The sequence below is a fragment of the Helicoverpa zea genome, chromosome 26 (assembly GCF_022581195.2).
Source record: "Helicoverpa zea isolate HzStark_Cry1AcR chromosome 26, ilHelZeax1.1, whole genome shotgun sequence".
In the NCBI taxonomy this organism is placed as follows: Eukaryota; Metazoa; Arthropoda; class Insecta; order Lepidoptera; family Noctuidae; genus Helicoverpa; species Helicoverpa zea.
This window is the reverse complement of record NC_061477.1, coordinates 5,217,845-5,231,414: the sequence shown is the minus strand read 5'-3', so window position 1 is coordinate 5,231,414 and position 13,570 is coordinate 5,217,845. Positions and strand designations below refer to the sequence as shown.

At 36.3% G+C, this 13,570-nt stretch overlaps 1 protein-coding gene across 1 annotated transcript; it reads right to left on the bottom strand.

Moving 5' to 3' along the window:
* Window positions 1-8,025: 8,025 nt before the first annotated feature.
* Window positions 8,026-9,858, bottom strand: LOC124643079 (beclin-1-like protein). Its single transcript, XM_047181924.1, has one exon. The coding sequence runs from the start codon at window positions 9,659-9,661 to the stop codon at window positions 8,378-8,380; it is 1,284 nt and encodes a 427-aa protein (XP_047037880.1). The 5' UTR covers window positions 9,662-9,858; the 3' UTR covers window positions 8,026-8,377.
* Between the last annotated feature and the right edge of the window lie 3,712 nt (window positions 9,859-13,570).

The window sequence follows — 13,570 nt, the reverse complement described above, 5'->3', positions numbered from 1 at the left end:
GTTGATGGAGAGAATTGATTGAAAGATAAATCCATGTTTGATCATAACTAGAAAGATAGCAAGCGAGTTCAAGTGATTAGTTCGTCGATAGTCTCAAATGAAGTTGTTGATTGAATATAGATTTAAATAATGTGCATACATTACTTCTTTTCAAAATCTATTAAAGAGTTTGTTCCTTTATTTGATTGAAACGCACTTATCTCAGGAACTACTTGTCCTATTTGAAAAAATATTTCAGTGGTAGGTGAAATATTTTTTACTACTAGTGAGTAGTCCATTTATCGAGAGATGCTACAGGTTACTTTTTCCCGGATGCGTGAAGTAGTTCTCAAAGTACGTAGTTGGAACAAACACACACAACCAAGTTATTGACACATTCTCACCGTTACCCCGTATCTTACAAAACACAAACATTTGAGAATCGACAACTGAAAATATTTCAGCTTAAAGTTAAATGGTGCGAAGTTAAAAGTCAAACAAACTTACCCAGGCTATTCACACTCTTCGTAATCCCGTTTCTCTGTTGAGCAGTCGATCAGAAGAGGATATAAGGGGTTAATACCTGAGTGGACTTCACTTTACTCGATCTCAATGAGAAAAAGTTCAAAAAATCACAAACTGGTTTAGCAGTGACGGTGAAAGAGGAAATAAGGCAAAAATGCTGCTCAAATAATTTACTGTACAGACATTTTCAGAAGATCTAGTTCTAGATAAAACGTTTAATTTAAGAATTAACAGTTCTCTACGGTTCCACCCGCGTCCCGAGAAAACAATTGATCAAAAGTAGCCTGTGTCCCTTCGTAGATTCTAGACTATCCTGTGTACCTACCAAATGCACCTAATTTTAGTTAGTTAACGAGGTTTTGCGTCAAAGACCAGCATTTCAAATTATTATTAGCAAAGATTATGTTTCACAAGAGTGGTCCTCCAAAAACCCGGAGGAGTCATGACGGGATGGTCAAACAACTACCTACTCCAAGCGATGCTTAACCTTATGATCGATCGAATTTCGTGGCTGTTACGTAACCACAGGCTCCTCAACCATTCTAAATAACATAATTAATTTACTGAGCATTTCTATAATGTTGACAACAATAAGACAACAATATTATAGAAATATTGTTGTCTTGCTTGCTAAAGACTGTTAGCCCCATACAACTCATTTCAAATTCCTGTCTGTATTAATCAAACCAATAGATAGATATGTTATAGAAATTCACAGTAAATTAATTATGTTTATTACACTGATTGAGGAGCTTGTGGTTAAATCTCTGCTCACAATAAATGTGGGCCTTCTGTCTCATTTAACTTGGGAGATTTCGCATTTAAACGATAGCAAACGATAAATTAGTCTGCCATTAGAATTTCAGTGTGAAGCGAAGGCTCGGGGTCTATTTATAGCACATTTTGACAAACGTTGGCAGTCTATTAGTGATGTGAACATTGGACGAAATAGATTGACATTCCTGATATAACCAATTCCAAACTGCGCTTTGAGAGAGATGATAATTTAGCATGATGTATTTCGCGTGTTGCCTATGTGTGAAATCTTTCTTTTGTCCTATTTTATTTTCGAAAGTATGTACGGATGTTTGTTTCTCTTTCACGCAAAAACAGTGAACAGGGAACCACTCCTTGCGCCCAGATAAAAAGCCTACCTTTTTCTTCGATAAAGGCTGTCTGGCTTTTCCAATCGGTAAAGAAATTCCTGATATTAGCGCGTTCAAACAAAGTCTTCAGCTTTATAATATTAATATAGATTATACCGCTATCTTCTACATCCCATAATGATACTACATTATCGGGCAACGACAGCGTTTTTTCCGCTATTTCTTAAAGAAAACAGGAACACATGAGATAAAGTAAATTTCCCGCTTCGAACGGTATTTAAACGTTTCCTTATCGGCTATCCGCACGCATTTGCCGATATTTATCTACCCATAAAGACGCCATCTTGTGCCCGTTACACGAAACGGTTTAACGCTAGGGGATTCAATTTAGTTTCGTGTAACGGGGGCTTTATTTTGATGTGGTTTTACTTGTGTTTGGTTTTGGAATTTATTTGAAATTCAGTCTCAGGTGAAAAAATAAAAGTTCTATTTCCTTTTGTCTTTATACTTCAGAATGAACCAATAAACGTATTTCTTTTTAGATGTAGTTACATTTAAAATATACCTACATGATCTACCTAGCTGTTTTCCTGAGGTTTCATCCGCGTTCCGGGGAAACTTCTTTCCGTGCCAGGATAAAATATAGTCCGAGTTATTCGGAGATGGTGAAATTTTTCAAATAGTTTTAGTAGTTTCCGAGTCTTTGATTTAAAAGCAAAACATGTTTTCTATTATTAAATTAGTATACAGAGTAGGTATAAATAAGTCATATAAACCCTAAAGATACGATTATATATTATTTTACATCCAACATCAATAAAATGTATAAACAATCAATTTAGACATTTGCAACCGTCTCACAAATTATAAACGACACTTTCCGCACAAAAAACAAACTACTACATTATCACTAGCCCTACCTAAAGCTCAATAACCCCACCCTCAGGGAAATACGAGTATATTACAGAGCTATATTTTTGTCCTAGGACTAATGCAGTCTCTAGAACAAACAATTTGTCTATCGGCCCACGCGCTGGCCGCCATTTGTCACGGCGGCGAGCGCGTCGTTATGACGCGTCACGTCAATTTGACTGATTCACAGCGTGACGATGTTTGAAAATGGAATACAGAAGGGTAATTGAGGTTGTGTTCTGAAATATAAACTCGGTTAACTGGCCAGTGCTAATGACATTGTAAATCGACGTTATTTTATATTTTAGACATCTTTTCCGCAGTGGAAAGGTCGGAAGTTTTTGAATTTACCTCTTGTAAAGTAAATAGAATAAAAATCATCATCTTCGTCTTCCGAGCATCTTCCCAACTATGTTGGGGTCGGCTTCCAGTCTAACCAGATTCATCTGAGTACTACTGTTTTACAAGGAGCGACTGCCTATCTGACCTCCTCAACCCAGTTACCCGGGCAACGTACTATGTATAATAACGAAGAAACCATTTTTTGTTTGTACCCTAAAGGTTCTGAAAGTACGGAACCGCTTTGAAAAATTTTTTCACCGTTGGATGGAAAGTTACACTCTTCCTGGGCAACGTAGGCTTTATTTTATACCGGTAAGGGCAGAAGTTTCCACGAGACGTGGGTGAAACCGCGGGAAAACGGCTAGTAGTAAATATTTACAAATCTTACTTACCGTAGATTCTCACACATACAATTAAACTTCAATTTAATCAAACCTTCTGTAATTTTTATCAAAGTGTCTGGTGGTAACATTGCCACTATATTATTCATCATTATGACGACGTCAAAATTTCAAAGTCGCTTCACAAGGCGACTCTAAAGTTTTTCGTTTCAAACTGTTATTTGTTGTTCTTCTCTTTTCTTGTTTTGCCTTTGTTTTATATTTCATTCCTATTTCTATTGCCACCTATATTGTTATGGTTTTTAATCGACTTCCCGAAAAGGAGAAAAGGTGCAGTTCGGATTTGTTTTTTTGAAAATACAATACATGACATAAGAAAACTATTTTGACGTACCTAGATTTAATATTGGAAATTCAATACACCTCCCTTAATTGCCCATAAACATGTTTTTTCGGTCTTTATTTGATTCCTTCCAAGAAACAGACTCACAAAAAGTCTGTTAGTTGAGATAGTGGTTTATTATTTTAAGTTTTTAAAAGTAAAAGTACCTATGCTGTAACAAATTGCATGAACAAAGGAATACATGGAGCGTAAATTAACTCGAAATATTGTTCATTTATAACGAGGCAACTAATTAAAAACTTTAAATAATTTACAGCGAAACTGTTTTACATGCATTTGCATTTAATAACGTGCCAAGCAGCCGCACGTTTTACGAATACATTTTGAATAAGTAAATATTATAGGTACGCTAAGCTTTTCTTTGAGATTTTTTAAATTACTTAGTTTTGTAAAAGTTAATTACGTGTCTACCTACACAGTATTTCTGAAAGTTTTCTTAGTTTAAACTTGGATTACTTTTGTGTTCATTAAATGTATTTTTTTGTTATTTATAAATTTCTGCTACGAAAATATATTGTTTTGTTTCACTTCACAGATAAGCTGTCGGGCCATTTAAAACAAGTTGAATAATCACAGTTGGGGACTGTTTCATCTAACTAGTAGGTCCCCCATTTACAATTTTTTTTTACTTAAGTTTTCAGTAATAAGGGGTACCTATACAAGTTGATAAATCACAGTCGAAAGCCGCTTTATCTGGTTGGTAGGTAGGTAGCCCAACCCATAAAATAATTGAAGTATTTAAATTTTTACCTAAAGTTACTACAATAAGAGGTATTTACGAAAGCTAAGTGGTACAAAAAAATTGGGAACCACTGCTTTAGAACAATCGTACAGCCATGATTTCCATACACATTCTTTCATAAACTAACCTCAGTCATTTCCTACACCGTCCAAACAAAGAGTTTAGCAAGTCCAAACCACTAGAACAGTACATAGCACTAGAAAACAGATTATGTTAGCAACTCACTACAAAGGTTGAGACTCTAAGCCTTTTATATGCAAAAGTGAACGAGCGTCGTGTGATCAGAGTGCAAATTGTGTAGAAACACAAAGGGTCTATTGATTGAGCTGGTCCGCTCATGTTTTATAGAGAATTTGTGTACTGAAATTGATAAGATACATAGTTTTCTGTGTGGGCTATGTAGTATCGGTTTATGCTTACCTAACTATTCTTGTGAGACCGACAGACTGTAAAAGTCGGCCTGTTTTGATTCAAACTAAATAAAAATTTCGGTCAACAGATTACTCTTCAGTTTATGGGGAAAATTTCACCTTCAGGTATATTTACTTTTGTAAAAAAAATCATTATGTGCTCAAAAAGATATACCCAAAACCCCGAATCAATCTATCTATTAACCTATGGTGATATTAGACTCCCATAATATTCTAGTGTGTATATCATGGACGTATATAAGGCTGGGGTCCAGGGGGTCCGGACTCCCCCCATTGGTCTTGTCCTAAAATGACGGAAGATAAGTTTCTTATTCATTTTATAAGGAAAGAACCCAAATACTAGACTTTAATACCGCTGTAAAACTTATAACCTGCTCATAATAAACTAGATGTAGCCCGCGACTTCATACAGGGCGGTTGTTAAAAGTAACTAGTAAAATGGATATACGAGTAGTATGATGACCTTAAGTGATAGACATATGTCACCGCGTACTTTTCTCTAGACCAGTGGTTCTTAACCGGTGGTCCACCAGTGGTCCCTGGAGGCAATCCAAGTGGTCCAGCGCGCCGTTGCTATCCGTCTTACGTATATATCCCTTTTATTTGTCCAACAGAAAAAAAATATGTTTGGGCTATATTTTACGTAATTTAAGTTCTGAGTTTTTTTAAGACTAAATAAAAATTTCCCGCTCGCTTCGCTCGCGTATTCAGGACCTATATGCCCTCGTTTTTGCATTTGTCAAAAAACAAAAAGTCAAGTAAGTTTGGGCTACATTTTACGTAATGTGGGTTCTGAGTCTTAAAAAATAATTAAAATTTCTCGCTCGCTTCGCTCGCGTATTCAGAAACTGTATGCCCTGTATAAAAAAAAATTTCGCGCTCGCTTCGCTCGCGCATTTATAGCTACATAGGCATGCATGTGAATGTCTTTCTTTGCATTTACTTACCAACAAAATAATAGAGTACTTGCGTTTTGTAAACGCTAAACATTGCGTTTGTAAGTGAAAGCTTTAGTCGCAGCTAAAACTGTTTTTTTTTCACCTAGTGGACCCCCCCTTGTCAAAGCTATAAATACGTCCGTGGCGTATATCAATAAGTTACTTTTATTTTACCCGGCTTCCAAGAAACGTTATGGTTTTTTTCACTAAGAAATCCAGGCACAAAAAATCTCAGAATCCCGTATGTTTTCAAGACCATGTAGGACAAGTTAGCAGGCGTGCTGGGCGCGCATATCTTAGGATTATCAGGAGCGAACAGAAGATCTAACGAACTATCACAGCCATGCACATAAGAAGTAAGTACTTGACTTGATATATTTTAAGCTTATCAGATTTTTTTTCGCTTTCCTCATCATCAAAGGCTCCCGAGCCTTTTCCCAACTATGTTGGCAGCTACCAGTGCAACCCAATACCAATTGGTAAGACTGGTATCAGACTTACTGGCATCTGACTACCTGTAACAACTGCCAAGGACGGTAAATGACAGCCGGGACCTACAGTTTAACGTGCCCTCCGAAACACAGTCATTGGTGTCTAAGACATATGTAATTATTGGAAAAGTTACATTGGTACTTGCCTGAAAGTGTTTTATAATAATATATAAAATAACAATTAGCGAGGTGTATCCCACAAATAAAGCATGAGACTCGTCTCATTATTGGGATTCCAAAATGGTATGTCATTATTTATCGCGTCAAAAAAGTTTAAGTATAAAGTAAACGCTTTGATCATCCAAACACGCTCCAAATACGCATGACTGTTTGTGAAAATTCTTCCAATTAAAACGATTTGACTTTTTGTTATGTGCGTGAAAATTGTAGAGCCTGCCTTAGTAGACATTTAGAAACTTCAATTTTCTACTGAAAGTAGACAGACATTCATCCAAATACCTAACAGTAAAAATAAGTAGAAAGGAAAAGGGAATACAAATCACGGTCCTTTAAACAGAAAGACAGAGCTAATAAGTGAAATAAGTTGAAAACTTGAATAAACATGGCGTCTAGGATAAATAAGTCAATTTAAATGCATTGAAAACTCTACAATGACGAGCTTTTCACTGTTTGTATTATAAATTATAACGTACTTCTGTACTTAGTTAGGTACAAAGGTAATAAGTTCATGATGTTGGAAATGAAATGAAAGTCTATGTATATTTTAGGTTTTTTTTTAAGTTTAAAACCTGACAAAATTGAAGCAAACTAAGTAAGACCGTGACATAAAACTGTAACCTGTCCTTGTTTCAATAGGTAGGTACCTAGGTACAGTTTATTTTCAGGAAAGCAAATACATACGACCCATACATAGACACGATATTGAGAAAATGTGCGTGGAAAGTGCGAAAATAATTTTATTATAAAGTAGACAAGTGTGTTAGTTTTAAGCACTACTGGTCCAATTTGAAAAAATATAACTCTTTTTGACATCCCATTATCGTAAGAGGCTATACGCTACTTTTTTATATCCGAGTGCGTAAAATAATTCCCAAGAGACGCAGATGAAACTGCAGTCAGAAGCTACATACCTAACATGACATAAATCAAACAAATACTAGAGAGAGCAAATCTTCTTGACGAAAATACATGGAACTAAACGTTGCCCTCTAACAGAGTCTAGCGCAGCTACGAAACGTTTTCAAAATGGCGCCTTTGAGCGTTTCCCGCGCTCGATGACGTCACAAAGGTACGTACAATGTTTGTAATTACTGGAACGTCCTTTGCAAGCAACAAGCAAAGTAAGAGCACCTAAGCTAGGTACCTTTTATTTAGAAAATGGACTTTGCTTTCTGTAGATAGGAAAATATGAGATGTATGAAACTGTGTAGGTACCTACTGTAGAATGTTGATGGAGTCACAGTATTTCTTAAAGGTAAAGGTGCGTTTTGAATGCCAGCTGCCGACTGCAAAAAAATAATAACCAACTGATCATTAACATACCTAGATACTTACCTAAACCCTCCTCAGTCTGACAAACACCACCTATGCAATCATAATCGCGCACAAACATACATACAGGTCAAACTAAAAACCTTCTTTTTGAAGTCGGTTAAAGTTACAGGTGAAAAGTATGCCAGCGACATCTATGTTCTGTTATAAGAACTAGTTTCCCAGACTTCTTTAAAGCTATTTCGTTAGTACCAATGTGGAACAACAGATGTCACTGTTTTACAATTTTCTGTTACACACAGCGTGTAATACGACTATTTCTGAGAAGTTTAGTTTACAAAGGAAAAATAAAATATTGTTGAATAAATACTACAATAGATTTATTATGAGCTAGATATATTATTTATATAGTAACGAAGGCTACTTATTTATACACAAATTGGAAATAATAACATAGAGAATCACAGCATTGTACTGAACATTGGAAACAACAAATATAAAACATAATTACACATTTTGTTTGTAACAAAAACTTAAATATCCAGTATATTAAATAACAACAAAAATAACAATGGGATTGCACATTTTTTTTTTAATTTTACACATATTTCAAAAAGTAGTGCAAGTAAAGAGGTTGGATAATCTTTTAGCTAGCAACTTTTAAACTAAGCATAGGTTTGTGAAAAAAGGTTTTATAGAATAGAGTATGTAATGTTCATGAATTTTCCAGTTTATCTTCACTAAACTGTGAGGAAATCCAGGTTAAGGCCCACTTTAGATTAGTAAGCATATACTTGAGAGCTTTGGTCCAATGCTCTTCAGAATTAAACTGAATCTTTATTGAATAAGCATGGGGAGGAGAGGCTGTATCTTCTATCTTTCCTTTATCTATTCTGTATGGTAGACAAAAACCTGTATTACCCTTTTCAACTTGCTCCTTGAACTGCTGAAGACAGTCCAAGAACGCTACCATTGCTGCATCAAATTTTGTGTCCCAAAGTAAACGGAAACCACCGGAACCATACAACGGTAACACTTTCTGGTCTTCTAATACTTCAATGTACGAATGATTACCATATGGCACAAGTTTATACCGCTGAAAGTTAAAACAGATTTTTCTGGCTAAAGAAGATAGTAGGAGGACGGTTTGGCCCCAAGCGGCGTTTATTTCAGACCAATCAACTGGTGCAGATGGCAAGCGACCGAGTCTGAAATTATTAATAATACCGAATTGGCCAGAATCTGAAATATGAAAAGCGGCCTTGAATACATTAGTTTTCTTCAATTTTTCTAATTGTGACTGAGTGTATGCTAGTTGACATTCGTAAAACTTCATTTGGTCTTCAATTGTCATCAAATCTTTCCGATATCTAGTGTATTCCCTCCAGTATACATCTTGTTCCTTCTCCAATCTCTCTTTTTCTCTTTCCTGCACCTCAATCTCTTCCTTCATAGCTCTTTCTTCTTTCTGTAATGCTGATAACTCCTGCAATAATCTGCTTTGTTCCTGTTTCCAATCTTCAAGCTCTTTTTCAAGGCCTTCCAAATTCAAATCTTCTTTATCATCCTCTAACTTTTTTAAATAGTCATTGTAATCTTTCCATTCAGCCTCTGTCTGCCTCAACTGGTTGTCCATGAGTTCTAATAGCGTATCTGTGCATTCATCGCAAAGAGGATGGTCAACATCAGAATTGTTGGACAGTAAATCGAATAGAGTGGCTTTGACGTGTAACTGGTGGCCTAAGGAGGTTGTTTCCCAGCCGTCCGAGATGACCATGAAGCCATTTGCGCCGTTCCCAGACTCTGACATACGAAACGGTGGAACGTAGTGTTCCAAACTCGTAGACTGCATATCCAAGTCGACCTCATTGTTTCGGCGGATCTGTAGTGTTAAATCGGCAATGGTATGCTCACCGAGGTTGTTGAGAGACTCGTCCAGCTTTAGAGGCTGTAAACATCGCTGACACGAGAAGTTTACGAAAGATTTCGTTTCGCTCATCGTAACACCCCTTCTCTATTACGTCATTAAGGAAATTTCCAAATAAATCACTTTAGTTGTGGCACCAACACGTGTTAATATACTTGTTTATTGACTTATAAAGGGTTTTAAAGGAAGTTTTAAACTTAAATTTCAATAAATTAAAATGAAAACAAAGACCTTCGATCTGTCGATCTGATTTATTTTGCAATTATGAATTTGACGTTTGTAGGGATGTGAATGTGTCTGCGCAGTTAAGAAACATCAAGAGAAAATCGACTATTCATCTCATAAATCGACTGACTAAACTATTTTAGATTAAAAAACCGAATGTATCAGGGAACATTTAAAGAGAAAAAAGGTAATATATTACTAATTTAAAAATATATTTATTCACATTTCTAAGCTCGATGCATTAAATATGCTAGACTTATTTATATCCCTCCTTGCACAAAAGACTCCTTAAAAATGTTGCCTGTCACAGATCCACTGACAGGGGAGGCCATGCAATGTCACGAAAACGAAAAATTCTTTTTGGACAAAAAAATGTAAGAAACTTCTTTTTTGTAGGTCTCGCAATGTTTGAAGCCGTTCCATTTGGCTTTCACCACTTGCGGGAAGTCTACGCGGCGTGTTGCCAAAGCGGGCGACTGAAATAGCCAGGCTCACAGCTTCAGACGCCACCATTTTCCAAGAATGACACCGAAACTTACTATATTGACTGCCTATATTAAACAGGACTGATCTTCACGAAAATTGTTTGGTGGAAACATTGATTTTGTATCGAAACTACGCACAAAACTGTGGGATTGGTCTGGAAATGTAGAAGATGAACCTTATTGGTGTGATTCTCATTTCTTGGGAAATTTATAATTGCAAGGAGATTCCGCATACGTTTAGCAAAAGGTGCCTCCGCTGCTTTCATTGTGAAAATTTTAGTGCCAAGTCGTGTTAAAAATTGTATCTGTTATGGTGACGTTGCATTTTGCTAAATTGTAAATAAATATTGTATAAGTGCTTACTTTTGCTGTTTCACTTATTGCAATCTAGATATCACTTGAAAAAATCTTTTATGCTCGCACCCACCTATCGCTTGCTTTACCTTTACCTACCAAAATATTTAGGTATGTAGTAGGTACTTTTTGGAGATAAAACTACAAACTAAACAAGATTATATCGCTTCGCATCGCGCCCTCGCACTTGCAAGTGGCAAAGCGTTAGGTATACATTGAGTTTCTCTCATCTCCAGTAGATGGCGTTAATGCTGATGTGATTATTGTTTTTTATGCAGTATTTTATGCAACAATTCTCGTCTGCAGTTTATAGATTCTCTCTTATAGAATTCAGTGAATTCAAGTTATAGAAAATCATTACCTAAATATTTAGTAAACAAAATAAAAACAGTTCCTACCCGGTGTCTGTCTATTCTGTGTACCTACAGGCCCTTACTCAGCCATTCTATTATTACTATTAAATTATAGTTCGGCCATTCAGAGAATGCGTTCCTGACACGTCGCGATTGAACTGACGACGTAACTTTGCAATGGCGTTGCAGTTACGATAAAAATATTTTTGCTGGTTGTTTACCGTTTTAACAATTGAGGAGCATTATATAACAAGTTAAATTGATCAATATTTTGTAATGTACCTATTTTAAAAAATCTACTAAATAAAAAAGCAACGATTTTAATTCTCATAGAACTTTAATTCGCTTCCAGACTAGAATACAATGGTTTGAAACTTAAACAGCACCTTAAAGTTAGACATAAAACAATTCACTATTTTGAGCACAAAATCACAAAATAATATTGTTGAGAAAAAGTAAAAATACTTACAATTTTAATGTTCTTTCCTAAACACTATCCTTATAAAAAAGGTAACATTATAACTATTAGTTCTATAGGGTACATAGATCCAAGGTCAACAGGATAAAAAAAAAAAAACATCACTCGATTAATTTGGAAAGTAAATAATACCTTATTCGCAGTTATTTTCTTTGTAATTTTGATTTAAATTAGGTATTAGTGTAATGTAATAATTAGAGATAGGTACCATTTGGACACATAAAAAAAATGAAAAAAATTTAAATATTTTATCTAGTAGACAATTATTTAGGTATACTTATTTTTTTCATTCTGATAATGTCATTGCTATGGAACAAAATTTAAACAATAGGGAGGTATCCAAGATCACTATGTATTTTAGGTACATACCTATTTGTCTGAAAATATGTTGGCATCTTTTAATAATTAATTTAAACAGCCCTAATATGCATTATATAAGAAATTATAATTCAACGCTATAAAATCAACTATTTATGTCTTGCATTAAGTTTTAACCATTTAAACTTAATTGCTAATTAAACTAAATAAAATAAAGAGTGCATGGCCACTAGGAACTATTGGGTTTTAAATAATAAAGTACCTACGTAAATAAAGGGATCATTTTGGGAAAGTATCCCATGATTTCAATGAGTACGACGGTCAGCTGGATATTTACCTAGCTAAAAGTTTGAGTAATTATTGACTTATGAAAGTAATTTGTTCAGAGTTTTGGTGGGTATGAAAAAACACATTATTTATGCTAACCAACCCGTGAGGCTTTTTTTAAAAAAGGACCCATAGACACTTGAAATAACAAAGTCGTGGTGGCCTAGTGGGTAAAGGACCAATCTCTCAAGTATGAGGGCGCGGGTTCGATCCCAGGTCAGGCGAGTACCAATGCAACTTTTCTAAGTCTGTATTTACTTTCTAAGTATATCTTAGACACCATTGGCTGTGTTTCGGATGGCACGTTAAACTGTAGGTCCCGGCTGTCATTGAACATCCTTGGCAGTCGTTACGGGTAGTCAGAAGCCAGTAAGTCTGACACCAGTCTAACCAAGGGGTATCGGGTTGCCCGGGTAACTGGGTTGAGGAGGTCAGATAGGCAGTCGCTTCTTGTAAAGCACTGGTACTCAGCTGAATCCGGTTAGACTGGAAGCCGACCCCAACATGATTGGGAAAAAGGCTCGGAGGATGAGACACTTGAAATAACAGCCATTTTTATCGATACTTAGGTAAGGTTCATTCTGTTTGATCGTGCAAAAGTGCTGCTAAATAAGTTTGTTAACCCTAAACTAAAAATACTACATATTTACAATAAGCTAAATGGTGCGTGAAAACAACAAAGTACATATTTTTTACTAGCTGTTGCCCGCAACTTCGTCTGCGTGGGCAATATAGAATCGTCAAAATACTACTTATCCCGTAGGTGCATTCTTTCACGTGACAGTATAATTAGGATTAGCACTTCGCAGTCGCATAGATTCATTGATCAAGGTTGTGTTGTGGATGTGACCATTTATCTAAACAAAAGAAGTAAAGTTTGTGACGTTGTTCAGCCAATTTGGAAAATTATTACGTATGGTGCGTAAGTAATTTTCACAGGAAACAGCTATAATCTATGTCTACATGCTTTGAGTCTGATAAAGCTGTCATTTGTACATTTTCTGCAGCTGCTGCGACTAATCAGAAGCCAGAAAGTCTGTCAGTCTTACCATAATATGGATATCGTCTTGTGTAGTTGACTGGATTGTAGATAGGTAGTCGCTCCAAGCAAAATATTGGTACTAAAACAGATTCGGTGACTGGAAGCCAACACCAACATAGTTGGGGAATAGCTGGATGGATGATAAAATGAGTCATCATCATCAGCAGGCGCATAGGGTAGGATAGTTTCACTTACTCATGGTAAGGCTGACCACACATTAGGCGTGCGCGATCCTCGGGCGTGTGAGTAGCGCGGGCGTCGCGAGCGCGCTGCGTGAACGTCGCGTTTTGCTGCCCTGCGGCATGTGTGAAGAGTGCAAGCGACGCGCTCGCGGCGAGCACGCGGCGCTCGAGTTGCGTTCTTACCCCTTCGCCTGCTATCCCCGCCGCCCGCTAAACG

Coding starts and splice junctions, on each gene's coding strand:
- LOC124643079 (XM_047181924.1), bottom strand. CDS start 9,661: ATGAGCGAAACGAAATCTTTCGTAAACTTCTCGTGTCAGCGATGTTTA.